General features: G+C 39.0%; 2 protein-coding genes and 2 non-coding genes across 7 annotated transcripts; all 4 read right to left on the bottom strand.

Moving 5' to 3' along the window:
- Nucleotides 1–1,754: 1,754 nt before the first annotated feature.
- Nucleotides 1,755–20,545, bottom strand: LOC120453771 (AN1-type zinc finger protein 6). Of its 4 annotated transcripts, none has more exons than XM_039638609.2 (5): nt 20,528–20,545; nt 6,254–6,686; nt 6,022–6,180; nt 2,834–3,026; nt 1,755–2,760 (listed from the first exon to the last, which is right to left on the bottom strand). In XM_039638609.2, exons 2-5 carry the CDS (start codon nt 6,350–6,352, stop codon nt 2,612–2,614), a joined length of 600 nt encoding a protein of 199 aa, XP_039494543.1. In that variant the 5' UTR covers nt 6,353–6,686; nt 20,528–20,545; the 3' UTR covers nt 1,755–2,611. The 4 variants fall into 4 exon arrangements, with proteins under 4 accessions (XP_039494543.1, XP_039494542.1, XP_039494544.1 ...); XM_039638608.2 differs by lacking the exon at nt 20,528–20,545 and adding an exon at nt 18,720–19,364; XM_039638610.2 differs by lacking the exons at nt 6,022–6,180; nt 6,254–6,686; nt 20,528–20,545 and adding an exon at nt 3,587–3,802.
- Nucleotides 3,352–5,617, bottom strand: LOC120453768. The gene is made up of 4 exons (XM_039638604.2): nt 5,393–5,617; nt 4,732–5,084; nt 3,587–4,633; nt 3,352–3,525 (listed from the first exon to the last, which is right to left on the bottom strand). The coding sequence occupies exons 2-3, from the start codon at nt 4,997–4,999 to the stop codon at nt 3,774–3,776; spliced, it is 1,128 nt and encodes a 375-aa protein (XP_039494538.1). The 5' UTR covers nt 5,000–5,084; nt 5,393–5,617; the 3' UTR covers nt 3,352–3,525; nt 3,587–3,773.
- LOC120454717 lies at nt 5,714–5,792 on the bottom strand. Its single transcript, XR_005616650.1, has one exon. It is a non-coding gene; the product is annotated as a small nucleolar RNA Me18S-Gm1358 (small nucleolar RNA).
- LOC120454718 lies at nt 6,762–6,839 on the bottom strand. The gene has a single exon (XR_005616651.1). It is a non-coding gene; the product is annotated as a small nucleolar RNA Me18S-Gm1358 (small nucleolar RNA).
- Nucleotides 20,546–21,255: the final 710 nt, after the last annotated feature.

Raw genomic sequence — 21,255 nt, 5'->3', positions numbered from 1 at the left:
TACAATTTTTCTAATTAATTTTATAGTTTTCAATTAAATTATGATATACGTATATGTATAGTGTTGCCTTTATCATTGTGTGGTGGGGGTAAAATTAAATTAAAATTACATTTAGCTGTTCTTGTTGATTAATTGCAGTTTTCTCACATCCCTATAATTTCTCCCATTTTATCTCTGGCTCTGTACATTTCGGTATCGTCTTTCATTTAAAATTATATTGAAGTTCGTTTCTAGGTTGCATTTTTCATCTCTGATTTTGTACAGTTCAAATGTTCTGACTAAACACCCCCTATGTGGCTGGACTTCACTATTGCTGGATTGGTTTGCTTAACTTCTGTCCAGAATCTCCTGTGCACAAGGAAGGTCTCGAAGGTCTCGCTGGCTGCGAACCAGCTTCAACTATGGACCCGCTTTGAACCCGAGATTCCCCAGATCGACGTGTAACTAGGAGTGTTACCCAAGCCTGGGAAACACCACTAGATAGATTCGATCTCGCGAAAAGTATTCCCAGTGGGAAGGCGATTGGTTAAAGGCGAGTTTGGTGTCGGCTTCTATTTTGCTGCTGGTGCGAAAGCGATTCCTTTCAGTTCTGTCTGCCAAATGTACTTATTGGATTGGTTTTGGTCTTGTGGGAATTGTAATTTTAGAATCAAATTTATTGCATTATTTCCTCTTTGTTATTGGTAAGTTTAGTTTTACTTACAACATTTGTTTTGATTTTTTTTTTCAGTTTTGCTTTTTTCCTTTTTTTTAGGGTTAACAACACAATTTATTTCTAGATTTAAATTTATTTGCATAGGTGTAATTGATTTGAATAAAATTGTAAATTATGTACTACAGAATGGAGAAAGCTAAATTAAAAAGGGGTTTGTTGTTTTGTTGTGTACGCATGTGTGTTTTAATATAAACAAAGAAAAACTAAATAACGCTTAAAGCAATAAAAATCTAAAGACGAACCATATATATTTATTGTATTTTTTGCATTTTTTGTTTGCCATTTTTGCTGAATTTTCTTTGTAACCGCTATATATATATATAGATAGAATATGCTTTTTAAATGGTTTTTATCTTTTGTTTTTCGCCTTAATGTGCATATACCCAAAGAAACTATATGTGTGTATGCTTCACACGATTTACATATCCTACCATATATAGATGTAGATATAGTTAATATTATGCATATATATATATATAATTCATCGAAAATCAGAAAATTAAAATCAATTCAATTTAATGTTAGAGGGACAGGAGGGCAAAAAGTAAAACGAAGAAAAAAAACGCCGCTTGCACTGCATTCGCCTGGTTTGATTCACTAATTAATTATAATTATATTTAGATTTCTATGTATAGGGAGTTGTTATGCTCCAAGTTGCTTTACATTAATCGCGCTTCTCCTCTCTCTCTCTCTCTCTATAGCTATTCTCTCTCTCGCTCGTGGGTAGCGTGGTCGTGGATTTTTAGCAAACTTTTTAGGGAGCTCTACACAACTGCGTTATTCTTGGTTTCTTTTCTTCAGGTTTTTTTTTACATTTTTTTTGTGTGGTGAGGGCTTTGTTTTTTTACGCTTAATTTTTGCATATTTTTTTCTTGCTTTTTCTTTTTTAATACATATACATAATTAATTAATATATATTAGTTTTTTCTTTTTCATTTAATAGCTGATAATTAAGAATTGAGAAAGAGTTGGTTGCTTGGTTGGTTTTTTGTATGTGAATTTGGGCTTGTTAAAATTTTCTTAAAATTTCTTTTCATACTTTGCATTTTTAATTTACTCTTTTTTTTATTTAATACACTCCAACATATTACAAAAACAAATGACACACATTGTCTTACTAAAAGATTGTTGCGGTGTTTGGTAACATGAAACAAAGGTTTGTTGTTTGTTGTGTGCTTGTTGTCGTTGTAAATGTGGCGGTGTGTTGTTTGATGTGTTTTTAGCTAAATACAAACAATTTTCAAATTGTATTTGGAATAACAAATTATTTCAACGTTAATCAATGAATGGTGTTTTCTTCAAAACTGTTTTTTTTCGGCCCAGCTCAGCAGGCGACCAAGGCAATCGGTTGTGCTGGTTGTTGTTGATGTTGCTGCGTCTGTTGTTCGGATTCCACAAACGCGGCGGTGATTGTTGTTGCACTTGCTAACGCTGTCACGCGTCTGGTTCAAGATGTACAAAGGTGTTGGCTGCTGAACGCTGCTTGCTGATGCGTTTTGCTGCTGCAAGTTACTGCCGCAGGTTGCTGCTGGACGTTGCTAGCTTAACGTTGTTGAGCATCGAAATTGTTGTTCCAGTTGTTGCTGCATTTTTTGCGGGGTATTTGGTTATCGTTTCTCTGAACTATTGTTGCTTGCTTTTGCTGTTTACATTATAATTACATTACAATTACAGTTTTATATCGATTCTTTTAGTATTACTCTCTGTGTATTTTTGTGTTGTGTGGGTGTGTGATTATGCTTTCGGCTGTTGGTGTTTTTGCTGTTGTGGGTTGTTGGTTGGTTGTTGTTTTCCTTGTTATAGCGCAGCATATATATATATATGTACTCTTATTATGTGTAGTTGGTTATTATCATTCTACGGCTACTGTTACTGTTACTGGCACAATATCGAAATTCAAATCTTTTGAATCTTCTCGCCAACGACAACCGGATTGTTGCGTCGGATTTCCTGTGCGCCGTGCTCTCTATAATCGAATGTGCAGTTATGTTTATCAGAATAACGATGCACGGCGCAGTACAGACCGCCGCAGCGACACTGGAAACCTACGATTAAAAGATTGGTTTCGTTAGAAATGAGGTGCAATCATTTGGGAACTCAAGAGCATGGGACACTTACCGGTCAGTCCAACCTTCTTGCGGCACTCGCCACATCGGTTCTTCTTCTTTTTGGCATCCTTATCGTCTTCCTTGTCCTTGTCATCCTCCTCGTTGGCGGAGGCGGCTGCTTGTGTGGAAGTGTTTGGACCAGTCGCCGATGTGATGGCTTCGCTGTTGACTTTGGCAGCAGCGGCGGCTTCTTCGGTGATTTTCTGCGGAAACGGAAACAAAACAAAATCGTATTTCAATCACATGACAAAAATATATGATAGCATCAACAGATTTCCTAGTCATTTTCCCAACAGAGAAAGAGCTTGCACAGCTGCGGTCAAAATTGTAGTGATGGGCGAATTCACAAATCAAAAAAAAAAAAAAAAAGGGAATGGAATGGAAAATCTCTATTAATTTTCTAGATTTTCTAAGCACGAAAAACCGAATTGTAACTTAGAACATTAATAGTGCACTTTCTATTACTGAAACCACAACTATACATTCTCGTCCTCCGCCTCGATCTGCATTCAAAAAGCCTTGAAGATCTTTGCTTTAGTATATATTTCCTTTTTTATTAGACTAAACAATTTCGACTGTTTCATCAAAATGTTTTAGTATCCGCTGTGTGGTGTTGAGTGGCGTCTTTTCTTTGCTTTAGCAGAGCACCGTCAACTGTGCGACTGTTGCCAAAAATTCGTATCGAATCGGCCGAGTGAGAATCTATTTTGTAAGGAAAACAAGAGTGGCGATGCGATGATGATGTGTTGTGGTGAATGTTTACCCGCTTCTTAGCTACGACAACAGCAGATGCGCCGCCTTCTACAACAACCTCAGCCGTCTTTACACTGCCCACATCACCTCCATCAGGTGGAGACACACTTCGACAACGCTTTTCCCGTTGAACCTGTTGCTCTGCTCCTTGATGCACCTGCTCTTTCTCGCCGGGACTCTCCGGCTGATCGCCGCCTTCAGACTTTTCCATAGACTCGCCGCCCATTCTGCTTTTGTATTAGACTACTCCGCTGACTGCCCGTTGCCGCCGCTGCTGGTTTCTTCCTCCCCGCTACGCCCGCACTGCTATCCACCAAATGAGAGCTGGATGCAAGCAGTGCCTTTGCGTTGCTATCCGCACTTTTCCTAGGCTTTGTCCTGGGCTTTCCGGTCCGGCTACCTGTAGTAGTTACCGATTCAATGGACTTTTCTTCCTGTGCTGCTGTTCCTTTAGCCTTACGTCGCAGCGCTGTTACTAAAGCAGATTTTCCCGTTGCCGGTGACGATTTGCCCACAACGTTTAGGCGCAGAACACGTGGTGGTTCTGGTGCTTTTACAGATTCCACATCAACGATGGCACCGTGTTTGTAAATGTCCAGGTTATTTGGGGCTACCCCACTTGAGTTTAGGAGCTCACTCGCCGTCTCACCACTTCCGCCCTCCCGACGCGATCGAATCCGCTTCAGCTTCTTAACCTTCTTTTTCAGCTGCAGCTCGCCAATCCGGGTGGACTTCTTGGTGTTTGTAAGGGACGGGAATGTGTGCACATTGGCTGAGAACTTTACGCGCCGCTTGATGCTTGAATCTGTGTCCTTGCCTCCTCCAACCTTACGGCTGACCAGGGAGCTCTTCTTGCTGGCTAACGATGGTTGAGTTACGTTGCTGCTTCCGGTGTGCAAGACCAATCCGACGACTGGGGCACCAGGCACCTTGGCAGCAAGTTGAGCGGCGGCAGAAGCGGCTCCTCCTGCAGAGGCGGCTGCTGCTGCTGTCCCTGCCCGGCGGTATGTGCGTGGCGGTGGGATCGGTGCTGCTGGACGGGTTGCTGTCGCTTGTGCTGCAACATCGCATCAAAGTAGAGGAGAGATGTATAGGTGGGAAACGAGGTTAGTGCGCCTGGGCGACGCCGGTAGACCCAGTAAGAGCATTCAGTACCCTTTGCGGCCGCATTGTGCTGCGGGAAACCATTCCTATCCATTCCAGTGACCAGGCCAAGGCCCACCGGACCGGCGGCTATCGGTCCGCTTAGACTCGTTAGCGCCCCGGCTGCGGACCGTTTAGTTCCAACGCTCATCGGCCCTTTCCGCGTATCAGTCGATAGAAGCGCGGAACTGGATCGAGTCTTATCGATGACTTTGGCACTTTTGGGAGGTACCATACGACCTGTTTTCTTTAGCGGAGAGGCAACAGTGGTAACGACCATATTGACGATTTGGAAAGATCTTTAATTTTGAAATACGGGCCGAAATGTAAGAAAATTTTGATTCCGAGCAGAAGGAACTGCCAAACTGTAACCGAATGGAATTGACAAATGAGTGACACTAAACTGAACGAATAGTTGCAGGAATATGGGCTTCTGAGATGGCATACAGAGCAAACCTTCAATTTATATGAACATTTGCTGAAAAAAGTCGCAATTGCAAGTCAATTGCAAGAACAAAGTTGTTGTCTTAATTGAAACGGAATATTTTTTTCTACTTGGAAATTGAATCCAAATCTCAGAATCCCCGTTCTAAGTCGTTCAAAGATTATAGTATTGGCGAAGAGTCAGCTTCTTGGAGTGGTCACTGGCGGATAGAGACCGAGGAGACTTTACCTTATTTACAAATCCAGCAGAGTAATCGGTGGCGGGATCATCAGGGTACCACACTCATCAACACAGTCACAAATGTTACAGAGATCACTAAACTCAATCGACACCGCAAGACAACTTCTTGAAATACCCTAATTTTTTTTTGCACAAACAACAAATTGTTTCAACAATTTCACTTAAGATTACACTGAATTTATGTCCGAAAGTCAAAAGTAATTGTCACTGACTGAATGTAAACATCCACTAAACGGGGCACAAAACGCCAAGCCTATGTGGTTTTCGTGCAAATCGAAGCAATCACGTTTCAATAATTAGGATATTTTTCAATATTCAGAAATCCATAATCTGCACAATGCTAATTAAAGCTTAAGAGTGGTGCATGGAAATATCATCATTTGAAAAAGTGCCATAATTATGTAGCTTGCAATGATCTTAGATACTATTTTACTAGACTAGCTCCAGTTTTAAGTTACAAGGAATTATTATAAAGGGTCAAAAAAAGGGTACAAATGTACCTTTCGAAGAAGACTGAAAGACGTCAAATCAGTTTTTAATTTAGGAATTACAACTAATCTTCCTTGATAGTGTAAACTGGAACTACTCCTGGCAAACATATCCGTAACTCTGCTTACCTCTTTGACATCGTTGTGTGGCTGTTGTAAACTGGTGACTGTGGGCTGTGCGGTGTTGGTGATTGCGATGGCCGGACTGAATGTGGGGCTAGGTTGTGGGCTTGGAACGGAGACAGGTGTGCTGCTCACAGGTGGCTGTTGCTTTTTTCTAAGCGAGTCCTGTGGAAAAGAGCATGCAAAGGGCATGATTAATATTTGCGTTCATTTGCTAGGATATATCGAAAATTCTCACCTTATAGCATACGGAGCAGAGACCATCTGTGGCTGGATTACCATAGAAGCCGCAACCGGAGCGGCACATGGGTTGCATTGGGTTAGATTCACGTTCCATGGCTGGCTAGAGCGCCTTTGTGTGTCTGTGCGGTCGGTTTCTTTGTTTGATTTGCTTGATTTGCCTAGCCTGCTTTTACTTTCGCCCAGCGAAGTTTCGTCTGCTTCCTGCTGCGGCAGCGATTCCTTTCCTTCCTGCTCTCAGTCGTGGAAGCGTGCAATTTTCAGATTGGCAACGTGCAACTAGCGACTTGCAACTTGCGACTCGCAACTGGCAACTGTTGATCCGCCGTTGTTTTTGCTTGTTTTAACTGTTGTTTAATCAGTTCGTCCAATTATTAGGCTGCGCTTGTGTTTTTTGCTTCGTGACTGCCGCAAATAATCCGGAGTACGAGCTGTAAAACGATAGGGCAATGTTAGTAAATATGTCTTGTAAAACATTTATCAAATACTGCACAATGTAATTTTTCAATGTTCAGAAATCCATAATCTGCACGAGGCTAATAAAAGCTTCAGAGTGGTGCATGGAAATATCATCATTTGAAATATGTGTGTTTCCTCATATGAAAACAATTAAAATCGATTATGTTGTTTGATATTGATGATCTGCAACTATGTTGCACTAAATTGCATTGCAACACGTTCAATAAACAATCACACATACATATAAAATACGAATGTATGCTGGTGTGGGGGCATAAAAAATGTTGCAACAACAGCAAAAACCACATGACAAGTAAAAACTATGTTGTTTTTCATTTATCCGCTTGCTCTCTTCAAGGCTGTCAAGCATATCGCACACAGATATAGACACCATAGGTACATCTGCGAGAGAGGCAACAAAGTCGGGCCTAAACCAGTTTCGCCAGCAAGCTGAGAACGAGCCGTAGTAAGAGGTAGTAAGCTAAACGAGTTTGGTTTTATGTTTAATGAATATAAAACAGTCACACCTAACGGTTCCAACTGGTACCATATATATTCTCCCAAGTATCCAATTGTTTATTGTCGATCGATTAAACAGAAAATACCTGGGCAGTATCGATTTATCGCGATCAGTTTACTTTCTCAAAGTCGAAAAGTCGACGTGCCGAGCTGCACATCCATCACAAACAAAGTAAGAGAGAGTTATGGGCGAAATCCGAGCTATACACTGAACGACGCATCTTTCAATAGCGCAGTTCAAAGTACCCCCACCCTTGTACCTTAATCGTTTTGCAATATGTTGTGAAACTCAAACTGTATAAATTATATAAACTGGTTTCAGACACTTTCCAACATAGGCATACATATATTAATTTATTTTAAAGTAAACAAAAAAGTTTTAAAAAAGATTATGTTGGCTGAGAATTGAATTCGATCTCTGAAATAAAATTAATTGTGTTTTTAAATTATATTACAGTTTAATCGTTTCATTTCCCGCAGTGCAAAAGCAAACTCAAAGCCTAATGGTAGAAGACATCATCCACCAACAACAAGCACAATCAAGAGAGGTGGGAGATTGAACCATCGTTACATGGTCAACAAAGAAGGAATAAGAGAGAAAGAGAGAGCAAAGAAAAAGGGCGAGAGAGAGGCAAATTAAGCACAAGCACAATAACATTTACTGTTATTTTCAATGCGACTTTGGAGCTCGGGGCGAGAATCAAAATGGGCACACGAAGCTCTGAATGCGTGAGCATGTGTGCGTCTGTCTGTGTGTAATAAAGAGAGCGATATTCTGTTATACAAAATTTGACCTTAGTGGTGAGAAAGCTAACTGTGCTGCCGTAAATTACAAACTAATAAATGGCTTAAATTACGGGGGGTTCCTCTTTGACACAAAAAACCATTGCACAACTTTGGCCAATACAGCCAACATTTTTGCTCAATACATAGACAGGTACAGGTAGACAACAAAAAATGGCCTCAGCAACTTTTACATTTACAACGTAGCATGGGGAGTATTTTTTCGAGAGCGCAACATTTGCCGTGGTGAGTTTGAGTTTGATGGAGAAAGGGGGGCCAAAAAGTGACATATGTTTACACTGGCATTGCATTTACTAAAGTTTGTACATACAATCGACTGAATTCAGTATGTATTGGTGTTGTTTTTATGTGGTGGGCGCAGCCATAAATAATTTTCGTAGCTTTTGCCTTTATTTCAACGCAACTTTTACTTGTATGAGAAAATTTATTTTGATTTATAGTTGCTGTGCGCAGCGCAAAGCAAACAAAGTGCAATGTTCAAGTGTGTTTGTATGTATGTACGTTGGCTTGATTTCCTGCTGTTGTCATTTAATTGCAAAGTCAAAACAGCTGGCCGTCTCGCATCCTCTCTCTCGCTCACCCCCGACACACACCCACACAGACACACATGCACTTTGTATATAGGAGGTGGGCTAATCAAAATGTCAACAATAAAAGAAAAAATTCCCCACACAACAAATTGGCTGGCGAATATCTCTCTCCCTCTCTCTCTCTGTGTGTACGTACACAAAAAAAAATTATAGCATATTAAATCTATCAAACTATTCTTCCAAGCTTTTGTATTAAATGTCACACTAACGATTGAACAGTAAAACCTAATGTATTAAATACAAATACATGTTCCTTAGGTCAATAATATCTAAATACAACCGTTTGTTTGGTTGTTTTTTTCAGTGTACGTAAGCATATATAAAAGTAGGTACATTAGTATGTACATACGTCAACAAGCACGCGCGGCTGCTGTGCCAATGTTTTTTATTTTTGTATATCAAGAATAACAGCTTTGCATATGTATTGAGTTTATTTATTTTGTTTTGTATGCCCCCTTCCCAGTGCTCCACCCTACCGACAACTAAACGACCTCTGCTATTTTTAAGCGAATTCGTTTTGTTATCTAGCGAGCGTGTGTTGTTCTGCTTTCGTGTGTTAAAGTGTTGGCCATTAAAGCAAATAGGAAATCATATGATTCTTTCGGGCAAACTTTATGACGACATCACTCAAGCGCGTGACGTCATTGTTGGTTTTCTCTCTTACGCAGAAAAATGAAAAATGCGCATTCGAGTGAATTGCATAAGTAAAGAAAAAAATAAAATAAGAAAATAAATGCAAGTGCTAAGTGCAAAACAATTAGCAAGAAAGCAAGAAATTAGCGCGTGGTTTCCCCATTGCAAAAGGCATTATTATGCAAGTCGAAGGCGATAACAGAATAGAAATCGCGGGAGGCGAGAAGAAACGGTTCATAAATGACATTCTCCGGTATTATGCACTTTTATTGAGTGCCAGCCAGCTTATCTGGTTTTGCATTACGCAAAACAACGCGTGATTAATTTGCAAGCTATATATAAAAAGTGGAATTATTTAAATTTAATTTATTAAACAATTACGTTCTGTTCTTGCTTATTTCTTCAGGTGTGGTGCGTGCCTCATTAATCACGCAAGTCAAACGTGAACGAGTCAAATCGATTACATGGGTTGGGGTTTTCAGGATCGGGTATCAGATAGTCGAGTACCACTCACTTTCCGCTACCCACTGATATGAAAACTGTGATAAAAAGCGGACGGTAGTAAACAAATTACAAACACGCAGGTTAATGTGCTGTTGACCTGCATTCAAATACTGAATTTACAACAGGAAAGGCTCGAGAAACGGACATGACAACGCAGATGATGATGATGATGGGCAGCATAAAAGGTAAAAGGAAAATAAAGAAAGAAAAAGACATATGTATAACTCCAGGAACAACCACAACAAACATCAACCGCTCTGACTCACATTTTCATATTAATGAGCGCGTAAAGAGGACCAGACAACAACGATAAAGATAAAGGAGCAGCAACGGCAACAGCAACAAACATATGCTGATGAAATGCAACAAAGAGACAACATCACCCATTGAATTATTAAACTTTATTAAAATGTGCGCAAAAGAAGGCACAAAGCAAAAGAGCAGAGACCAAATGAGATAGAGAGAGAATCAAGATGGCTGCTCGGCTCAATTTAGAAGCAAGTTGAGCTCAGGGGCTTAAGCTTAAGCTCAAGACGCAAGTCGCAAGAATGCGCGGAGCTTCCGGTCAGGCAACTGAGCTCAAAGCCTTAACCCTCCAGTCACCCCGCCAACTAAATCAGACCCCATTCGCTGGGATTCATTTAGTTGCACTTTTTTAGTCCGGCTTATATGATAACTGGTTTATATAGAGCTTGATTGACCCCTATTCCAGCTCAAAGTATCACTTTGCATTAACAGTTTTTTATTATGAAGTCCAAGTGTGGGTACAAAAACTAATTATTTCAATACCTTCCACTTAAAGCGTTAGATAAAGATGTTTTCCCAACAAATCACTTTAAAATGGTTAAAATAATCAATCAATGTTGTAGATACACACACTGCGGAAACTACGTATACACAACGGTAGAGCGTGCCAATGGAATTGGTTTAAAATTAGAGTTGAAGGCGAAAAAAACATATAAAACTAACGGAACACTGGGGAAGAAAGAAAATGCCAAGAAATAGGAGGCCAAGAGAAGAGCGAGGCACGTTGCCGCCCATCATTAATCAAAATAAATTACAATCTATGAACGGCCGAGAGACGATATGACGACTACATTTAAGACTACAGAACTCTCCTTTCAGACCGAAGGAGCGTTATTTTTTGCCATTATAAATGATCGCCTTGAGAGGCCATGTTTCCGGCGATTTTGGTTTTGTTGCGAAAATTAATAAAACTCCGACCAACAACGCCCTCCAAAAAGCATGAAAAGACTGATCCCAGACATTGAGGGGCAGGGCAGCTTAGGATTAACGTGTATACGTGTATGGTATATGTTCGGCAAACGAAACCACAACTAAGAAACAAAAAAAAAAAAAACAAAAATGAATCGCTGGGAAACACCTGTTCAAAATTACACAGCTCTGGGAACAACAAAATGTTGAAGCGGAGACCAGACCAAACTTGTGTGATAGGTCAAAAAACTCCACATGCACATGCCTGGGAAGTGAGTACAAGTTCAAAAACTGAGGGTTGCTGCAAGCAACCTATTGATTTGAATGTTTAAAGACGGAAAAAGACAGGGGGAATAGGGATAAGGCATTGGAGGGTTAAAACTGGACAGACCGACACGGTACTTATTGTTTTTTTACAGTTCAGACTTGATAGCATTACTAGAATAAACAAGAAAATATTGACGATAGTTTTGTCACCAAGAATAACATATGTACATTATTTTTGCTTTCTCATTTTGAACTAACACTTTTACCCTGCATTTACTTCGAAAAGGGTTCGCTGCAGGGAGGTTTCACTGTAGACTGATCGCCTGCGTGGCAGGATACAAATAATCAACAGACGACCGACAGGCTGCCCTGCGGACATGAACTTATTTCACCTTGAACCCGGGTTCTTTTGGACCCAGACAAAGGAGAGGAGAAGCGAGGACTTGGAGAACGAACCACAGAAGTCAACAACAATGGCGTCCATTAAGCAGGATGAGGAGGGGAAAACACACAAAAATACACAAGAATCCAAGCAAATGGCAGCAATAAACAGATTGTCACATTTTAAGTACAACCGGCGGTAATCGTTATCGAAAAGGCAGTTAGCACGTATTTACCTATGCCTAACATTCGACAATAAAAGCAACATGCCAGAGTCATTAGTTTTGGTCTTCAAGTATTTGGGCGAACAACATTAAAATGATTTGGATTCTGGGTCTTGTGATTTGCCAAAGAGAAAGGCAAATCAAAGTTGCATCGCATTACTCATCGATCTATCGATAAACGTATTTCAAATGCATTTTCCGCGGAATTTTGTGTTTGTTTCAACTTTCTTGGACACCAGGTGCGATGCATCGTATCAGTTTATTGTTTGTATTAATGTATTTTATTTCATGGAACTTTAAAACATTTAAGATATTTAAATATTATTCATAACTTCCAGGTTTATTTAACCTTAAGTTTGCTCAAGAAACTGACTCTTTCCAGACCAGACATCAATCCATCTTTTGTTACCGGGTGATTTTAAGCAGACATTGATTGAACCGATTTTCATTCGAGCACATGTAATTAATTAACCAACTTCTACTATAAAGGCACATATGTATGTGCATACATACATGCATACAAAAATCTGAATTGCATTTAACCAGAACGAACCCGGTTTTTGTAGCGCTGACCATATATTTATAAAATTCATTTATAAGAATTTACGAGCGCCAATAATTCACTTGAGCCATTTTTTATGAATTATGTGCAAGTAAGTGTGTGCAGCAGCAGCCAAAGGCCATTAAGTAAAAAATAAAAGGAGCAGGCGTTGGCCGGAAAGGAAGGAGAATAAAAGCGGAGCATATAAAAGGCTTGGAAGGGAAAGGGGAAAGCAAAAGATGTGGGGGAGCGGGGGACCTCCCGCAGAAGTGTGCAAAACTCCGCTCTTCGTGCAGCGAAAGTCACCACAACTTTTGCTCTCTTTACTGCTGCTTTTGCTATTTCTTCGCATTCGTCTTCCTTCTTCACTGCCAGCTACAGGTCAACAAAAGCAACAAATAAAAGGAGAAGAGGAAAACGAACAGCAAGGTGTGCAGTTACAATGCCCAACTACACTGTGAAAAAAAGCCAGTTTTTTAACTGTATCTTCGCTAAATAAAACACCACTACTATTAAAAAGGATACTATTGTATTACGATTTATCAATAATAAATGTAATTTAATTCAATTAGCCATTTTATCATCGGTGAGAGATGAAATTCGTTACTGTGTACCCCCTAGTAATCCCTAAAATTGCTATAAAGTAGTTTTTCGGTTGCCTTTTTTTTACACACATGAAAGATTAATGGAAATCGCATGGGAAAATGAAATATGAAACGCTTCAGAAGAGCGACGTCCACATGAGTAGCCAGCTCTCTTGGCTGGAGATTGCCTTCTCTGGAATAGGGGAGAGTCCAAAATTGGAGGAGGAGGAAGAGTATGACGAAAAAGAGAAGGAGTAAAAAAACGGAGACGGAGATGAAGTAGAGTTGACAAACCGAAGAGGCCGATTAAAGACAACCACTGCGTTGCTGAAGATCATCATCATATGGGGCAACGTCAACGCTGCAGGGGAGCCAGAAGAAACGGAGAAGAGTGCGGAGAAAGAGGAGGAGGAGTATCACCGTGAAGTACTGAATATTATCCAACGTGTGAAGCGTAACTAATTGGCAAATTGATATTGCAGCAATAATAGAAGAAGAATTACAGTGTTTTATGTGCATTAGGGTTAGGGTGGATATAAAAAGAACAATTATTTCATAAGAGTTTATTAAATCAAACAAATTTCGTTTAAATTCAATTATTTTCTAATATAAAAGTTATCGAACTGAAATGAGTGTCAACCTATTTTTCCCCATTAAAAGCGGGTCAACACAATTTACGTTACGTTACGGTGGAAAATGGATAATGCGGGCAAAACTGAAGGGTACGGAGGGTTGTGCAAGCAGTGAGAATAAATGACGAAACAAATGAGTAAATTAGTTAACAAAACCTGAACGACCAGCGTTATGTTCACTGTACCTCAACGTCGCGGCTTTATGGGCTAATCAAATCACTGAAGCAGACAACAAACACTGTAAGACTGAGTCTCAATCTGAGTCTGAGCCTGAGTCCCAGTCGAAAGGAAATGGAATGGAATGGAGTTCGTAGCTCCGGTGTTATGGCCGCGATTTAACAATCCGCACACAACGCCGCCGAAAAGAAACCAGTTTTATAGAATTCACAAAAAAAACGTAAGTGCACAAAGGAGCAAAACAAACAGAACGAAGGAAAGATAGCTATATATACATATACATATATATATATATATATATATATATATATATATATATATATATATATATATATTCAAGACAATGAAGAAGTCTCTCACTCTAACCAAAGAGATCTGGCTTTGGCTTTGGCTTTATGTGCAGAAAAGCGAAGGCCGTTCAAAGACTCTTTATTTCTTCGCCGAGCTTTGAAAATCAACTCTCGAGTGTAGTAGACAGCGGTCATTTGAATGAATGGCTGACAGACGGACAGATTGACGGAAAATGCGAAAACAAAAACAATGACTGATGCGGAAGCCTTGAGTTGAAGAGATTTAATACAGTGAAACCATGATAGCTTGGACTTGACATTTGCCATCAGTTCGTTTCAGTTGTAAATCAATAAGGAAGATACCTTAATGGAAGTTTATATTTTCGGTATCGGAAACTAAAAACCACTAAATTCCAATAAAAATTCTGATTGTATTTAAACTAAATGGAATAAATATCAAGTTTTGTCTTTAGGGAAGAGCGACTGTAATAAAGAAAATATATTTGTTTTTTCAACTGCCATTTTGTGCTATTGAACTTTGCCGTTGGCGCTTGAACTTTGCCAGTGCAACCGAGAAGAGTATTATTATTCGCAATAAGACGAGCTGAGATGAGCTGAGAAGGCTATGACTGAGGCTGAGTCAGAGCCAAGCCAATATGAGTTGAGTTGATGTCTTGGTTCTGGGCGATGGCGCGGGCGTTGATATTGAACTGAAAAAGAGCATCGTGTGTGCATCGTTGATTTTATTGATTTATGCATTACAAATTCGCTTCTTTTCTTCTCGTTTCCTTCAGTTACAAGAAGAACGAGGCAATGAACTGGAGACCAAGACTGGAGACAAAGAACAGGGCGAGGCATCACCATCATCATCGGGAGCAAGGAAGCGGACAAAAGAAAAGGCTGGGCCAAAAAAGTTTCGCTTTTCATTTTGTCTGGCTAACGGTTTCTGTGTGTCGGAGGGGGAGTGAGTTTAACGGTCGCCATGGTTGCCAGATGTGGTGAATATGCGCGCGCCACAGGCATTGAGAAAATAAAGGAAAAACCCATGGAAAAGCCAACAACAGCAACAACGACCACATCGGTGGATTTAAATTTCCTGACGACGGACGAGAGGAGCTTTTCACTTATTCTCCTTATTCCTTTTTTTTGTCGGGCACACAACTTTAATTTGTGGGCGGTGTAGCGAGTTGGCCACTAAAGCCAATCGAGCGCCTAAATCAATTCCCACACACAAAAAACCTGTACAGCAAATTGGAGAAAATTGAAATCAAAGGAACAACAAACTGGCAAGAAAATACATAGATAACAACACAATATTGGGGAGGCAAAAGAAAGGTTAGACGGGCGACGTTGCAATGGGAAAATCGATGTTGGATGGAAAGAAAATGTTTAGCTCTTGACCACAAGGTGAGCCAGTTGTTGTTGGTGGCTTTTATCTCTTCTTCTTTGCGGCTCGATTCAACGTATTATATTATTATTTCTAGTTTATTCGTTTTTGCGGTTTTCTCATAGGTACACATACACATGTACTACACAAGTCAGGAAATTAAAATTGCATTATAGTCGAACAGTTGGTAGCAATCAAGGCCTCAATTTGTTGACAAGGACTTGTGTTCGTTCAAGGACTCGCACTCACATTGATGGTTTGCAACAAATAGTCTGTATAAAATACAGACAATTTATTATTTGACCTAAATATACTGGCTGTATTTGTTTTTCAGCTATTTCCGTTTTGTTTTTCTGCCAGACATTAAACAAAACATATACAAATTTATTTATGTATACCAACGATTTCTTTCACATTAGATAAAGAAAATTCTGGGAATAAAGTACATGTGTAGAAATTGATTGATGAAGAAAAGAAATTTATGCAGACACCAAATTAATTTACATTGAAATCTATGCCCGCATTTCAACGCGGTAATTGTGCTCCCAAAAAAACCGATATATGTGCATACTAAATGCCCATTTTCAATGGGATTTAATCAAGATCGAACTCGAAGCGTACAGAAACAGCTGCGGTCATGAATTTAGTATCGATTATTCAAAAAATAAACACTTTATTATGTAAACGTGTTTGTCCGTATGTATACTCTATTATAATTTATATAAAAGATAAACATTTTTATAACAAATTTAAAACCCTACCACAATTCGGACAACTTTTATTCTGAAGGGAACGACAACAAAAAAAATTGCATAACTTAAAACGAGAAAAATAAAACCAGAGAGAAAACAACGACAGCCGACAAAAAGATCAAGTATAGGGGATTAGAGTGCTAAAAATAGCGATATGCACAAATATTTCGAAAACGGCAACCAAAGATAATGAAAGACCCGAAATGTACGAGCCGATCCGAAGTTTTTGATCGTCTGGCCGATCGTATGGCCATATGGTGGGTGGGTGGATGATTGTATGGTGGGCATCGGGATTTTTGGGCGGTGTACGGGTGTGCGGCATCCATTTACACGCGACCTATTAACAAAAAAAAACAACTGAAAATGAGGCCGCGGCCATTCACGAGTCCGACGTCTCGGTCGCTTATCAATTTTTACTTGTTTTGTATAAAACCATTTAGACAGAACGAAAAGTGGAGGAAGCATAAAACGACGAGGGAAATGAAAGGCGTTACGTTTCAGGGAGGGCGGGTTTCTTATAAGAGATAAATACGTGGTGTTTGTAATTTGTTTGTTTTTATGTATATTAACTCAATTTAAATCGAGCCGTCATCAAAACAAATTGTTGTTTATCAAAACGACCAAAACTAGTTTGAACGAACGCTGCTTCTCTGCTGATTTCTGTTTTCGCGAGAACATACATATTTATATAATTTTAGATATTAGCGACAACAACACGTGTTGTTGTTGCTCAACCTGCCAAGAATTTGAAGTGATTTTCGCCAACTAGGGGATTAGTCACTCAGGATCGCGAAAGTTCTCAAACATTCGTTACAAACAATATCGTTCCATGAATCACTAGCGTGATAAGCAAATAAAATTTCAATCTATGAACATTGATCATACGACAAATCAATTAATATAATCTCAGTTCAGGAACATGTCGAATTTTAAAATTTAATATGTTATATAAACATTTCCATCCAACATTTTTTGTTAATTCTAATAGAAAACCCAAATTTAGAGAAATCCACCTTGAAAAGAGATCAGCTCAAATGTGTTCAAGTGTTTCCTACTATACATATATCATCGACTATTTGACTCGTTTATTGTGATTCACTAAAAAACATGTTTGTTTGCCGAAGCAATCACAAATAATTAGCGCTTGATTCGTTTCCTATCTCTTTTTCACTGTTATCTCGAAATTCGACTGAAAATGGCGAAATAGACGACAGAAATTTCAAGAAAGTCGTCATTTCGTTTAAATCAGGCACTAAAAGAGCTTGAGAGTGGGCAATCAAAATGTGCATATGCCAGAAAACGTGCCTCTAGGTGATATAGAAAAAAAAAACAACGAGATAGGGTTTTATGTCAAACGTCAGACCAGAAAAATACGACACGTGTGGGATGAATGCAAAGGAAAAAAATTACGTATATATACTGAAAAAAAAAAAAATATGCACGAGCAAATATGTACTTTTTATAATTGTTACAAGGTGAGCTGGAGTTGGCGAAAAAGAAAAAACAGCAGAAGGCATATTATGAGTCACCAAGAAAAATTAAAAAAAAAACAAAGTCAGCTGGGCGACTATCCAACGACCAGGGTTGCCATCGCAGCCAGAAACCCCTATGCTCGCTGATAAGAGCCCGTAATCCCTAATCCGTAGATAATTCAAACTCGCCATTATATTCCGCTTTACGTATATGCGGGTCTATGAGTCATACGAATGAATGAGTGAGCAAAAAATTCCAGTCACGCACTGCAGGCAAAAATAATATTCAAGTTGTTGAGTGTGCAGATAAAGATATTTCTCTTTGGTCACTGCGATAATGAGGAAAATGTTATTTAAATTTGGAGATAGCTGAAGGGTATATACACACATACATATCTATATGTGCATGTTTGTACTTGAGCTATCAGTCATTTATTTTCCACTTATCAGCAGAGACGTCCTTCGCTTCAAAGTCTACATTTTGTGGTTGGGGTTTTTGGCAAGTCGTAATATTTTCTTGGCAAAGAACTATAGAAAAAGTTTAACAGCTGCACTAAATGAAATTGAGATTAGGAATTCAGCTGTTTAATTCATTATTTTTTACTCTTTCTTTTAACTTTTTCTTTCTTTGATAGATATTTAATGCAAAGAAGTAATACATTATACATCTTTTTTTAATTCGATTTTTAAATTTTTATATACTTTTTATATTTAAAATTTATTTATAATTTGAAACACTAAGCTAAGTTTAACTTGAAAGTTAAAACCTAGATCTTTTTTATGACAATTTTTTCTACCATTTATTTAACTGCTATTTATTTATTGTTCTCTTTTCGTGATTCGCGCGACATGGCAACGCTAGTCTAAGCACACACACACGCACAAGTGACGTAGGCGAGCCCGTGTGTATTGGTGTCTGTGGTGAAGAGAGAGAACGTGGGGAATCGACTAGTGGTGGGTAAGCAACGTAGGCGAGCGAAGAGTAAAATGAAATAATTTATAATTTTCTTTTTTCTCGTTTGAATTCACTTACTTTTCCAATTCGTTGTGGGTGGAAATTACACAGGCTTGAAACAAAAACTTAGAGCTTTGTTCGGATCACAGTAGTGGGAAATTTTTGTGTGTTATGTTGGTCTCGTAGAAATTCAATTGGTTGCTAGTAATTATTTTAATTTTTTTCTTTAACAGAGAATTGCACAGGGATCGTTGAAGAAGGAGGAGGGCAAAAAATATATCACAAAATGGTGCACGACGCAGTTGTTTTTTCTCGTTTTCCTTCGTTTCAAGTGGCGAATTACGGTTTTTTCTGCAATATTACAGGATTTCTTTTTTCAAGATTTTTTTTCTTCTTTTTTTCTTATGCACAACGCACACGACTACGACGCTGCTGCTGAGCTGCGTCCTGCGGTTTTTCTCAGCTGCGAGAGGAAAACGCTGTCAGTTTTCCTTTTGCTTTCCTTTTAATTATTTTCTTTTATTAATCGCGGGGCGCACTAACACGACCGAAAGAGAGAGGGAGGGGAGCGCGGGGTTGTGATTACTTTATTATCTAGTTTAGTTAGCAAGGCGCTGACTGGGCTGACGATGACAGTTGTGGGTAATTGAAGCCAAAAACCAACGTGGATCTGATCCTCCAAACGCGAAGTGAAGTCTCCAAGCACTCTAACAGAAATGAGCGGACCTCGCAGCGCTTGCTGCCTGCGACTGGCGAGCTAACAGCGCTCTGTTGGTGGCAATCTGGTGGTGGAAGCGTGAGTCTGTTACTCAACTTCTTCGGTTGAAAACAGGTAACAGTACCAGCAGTATGTGAGGTTGAAATTATCGAAAGGACTTTTATTTAAATTCTATTTTAAGCTAATATAGTTGTTAAATAAATACTTAATTCAAATCATTTGTCCATTTGTACACTAATTTAATTTTGAATTTCAGCTTGAATATACCACAATTGACGTATTGGTCTATTTAGAAGTGCATGTCTCATAAAATAAGAAAACAAAAATAACCAAGCATAATTGACTGCAATGTACATATGTCAATAAAATTCTTATCGTGACACGACGAAACATAAACTCCTGGGCACATCTTTAGTCCAAACGAGCGCTGTTAACGGAAAGAGCGTTGATTGCTGGTGTGGTGAGAAAACGGTTAGAAGAAATGGGAAAGGGGGTGGAGGATGACAGGCTAAAAAGAAATCGCCAGTCAACGGAGAGAAGCCATGTAGGAAATAAATTAAATGTGAACCGAGCAAAGATGGTCGAAAATGCGTATTTCCAACGAAAAACACCACGCTATGTTAGTCTAACAGTGCAAAGTGCACACACAATAAGACTGTGGAAGGGGAACAGAGGGAGAGAAAAGACAAAAGACCAATGCAACGGCAGAGAGAAAAAAATTATATCAAGTCCCTGCCAACAAATCAAAACTATTTATGCTTACTGGGCGTTTCAGAAAACCTTCAAACGCGCTTTTAATAATCATAATGGTTTTTCGTATGACTTTAAATTGGGCGACGACACAATTTCGACGACGCCATATTGTTCGCCAGCCAGAAGAGAGCTACAGCGTTTTAACAGACGCAGAGAGCGAAACTGCGCTGCTGCGTCATCATTGCAAACTGCGCACTTTTTAAAAAAATCATTTTTATATCAATTTCTATGCGTTCACCGAACGGGAAACAAAAGTATTAATGTAGAAATCGCCAGCGTATGGCAGTTGCTTTGTCTTCCCCAATAGTAATCTTGTTGATAACAGTGCCATATTGTGAAATGGCTGTAGGCTGGCTGTGGTGAGTTTCCGCCGCGGTTTAACAGGCCTGCAATTTGCTTTTCAAATCACCCTTACCAAGAGAATATCCGTTTTGAAATGCACTTTGTCTAATTTAATAACCGATTTGGCAGAAACATTTGTCGTCTAATTAAGTGTTTTGTGCTTACTGAGAATGGAATCAAGCACACGTAATGTCACCTTGCAAATGCTTAGTGTTGATTAGTTTTGAAAGATAGTGCTAAAAAAAAATTGTACAGCACTGAAATATATTTTTGTCCAATTCTAGCTTATAACATTATTTGTACCTCTTTTGTAACTCTGTATTTACAAAATGCCTTTGAGGAAGAATCACTTTTTAATCTATAAATCTTTAAAATATATATTAGAGTGTAGCTTGAACGCGACCACGTTTTCACATGATCGAAATGTTATTTCTTTGCGATCACTCGCAAAGCAAATGTAAAATCAAAAGCAAATTAAAAAGCCAGAGTTGGGCTAAGAATTCGCTTAATTAGAGGTCATAGGCTCCAACGAGATCGTGTTTATATAAATAATATAAAATATCATTTACGATACGTAGATACATAGATACCAGTTTGTGAAGTTTCTCGAAAAATATTTCAGCTATCAAAGGTCGCACCTGCCTACGAAATTGATTCTGCACTAACCTTGTCGCGTTGACAAAAAAATAAAAATGAACAAACAAAAATAATAGCAATTTAAATGAACAGACAGTAAAAATACGATAGTGCTAACGAACTTTGTAAACTTAAAGGCAAGGCTGCAAGCAGAAAAGCTCCAAA

Source organism: Drosophila santomea, chromosome 3R, assembly GCF_016746245.2.
Source record: "Drosophila santomea strain STO CAGO 1482 chromosome 3R, Prin_Dsan_1.1, whole genome shotgun sequence".
In the NCBI taxonomy this organism is placed as follows: Eukaryota; Metazoa; Arthropoda; class Insecta; order Diptera; family Drosophilidae; genus Drosophila; species Drosophila santomea.
Note: the sequence above shows the minus strand (reverse complement) of the source record. Positions and strands in the feature narration are given on the sequence as shown.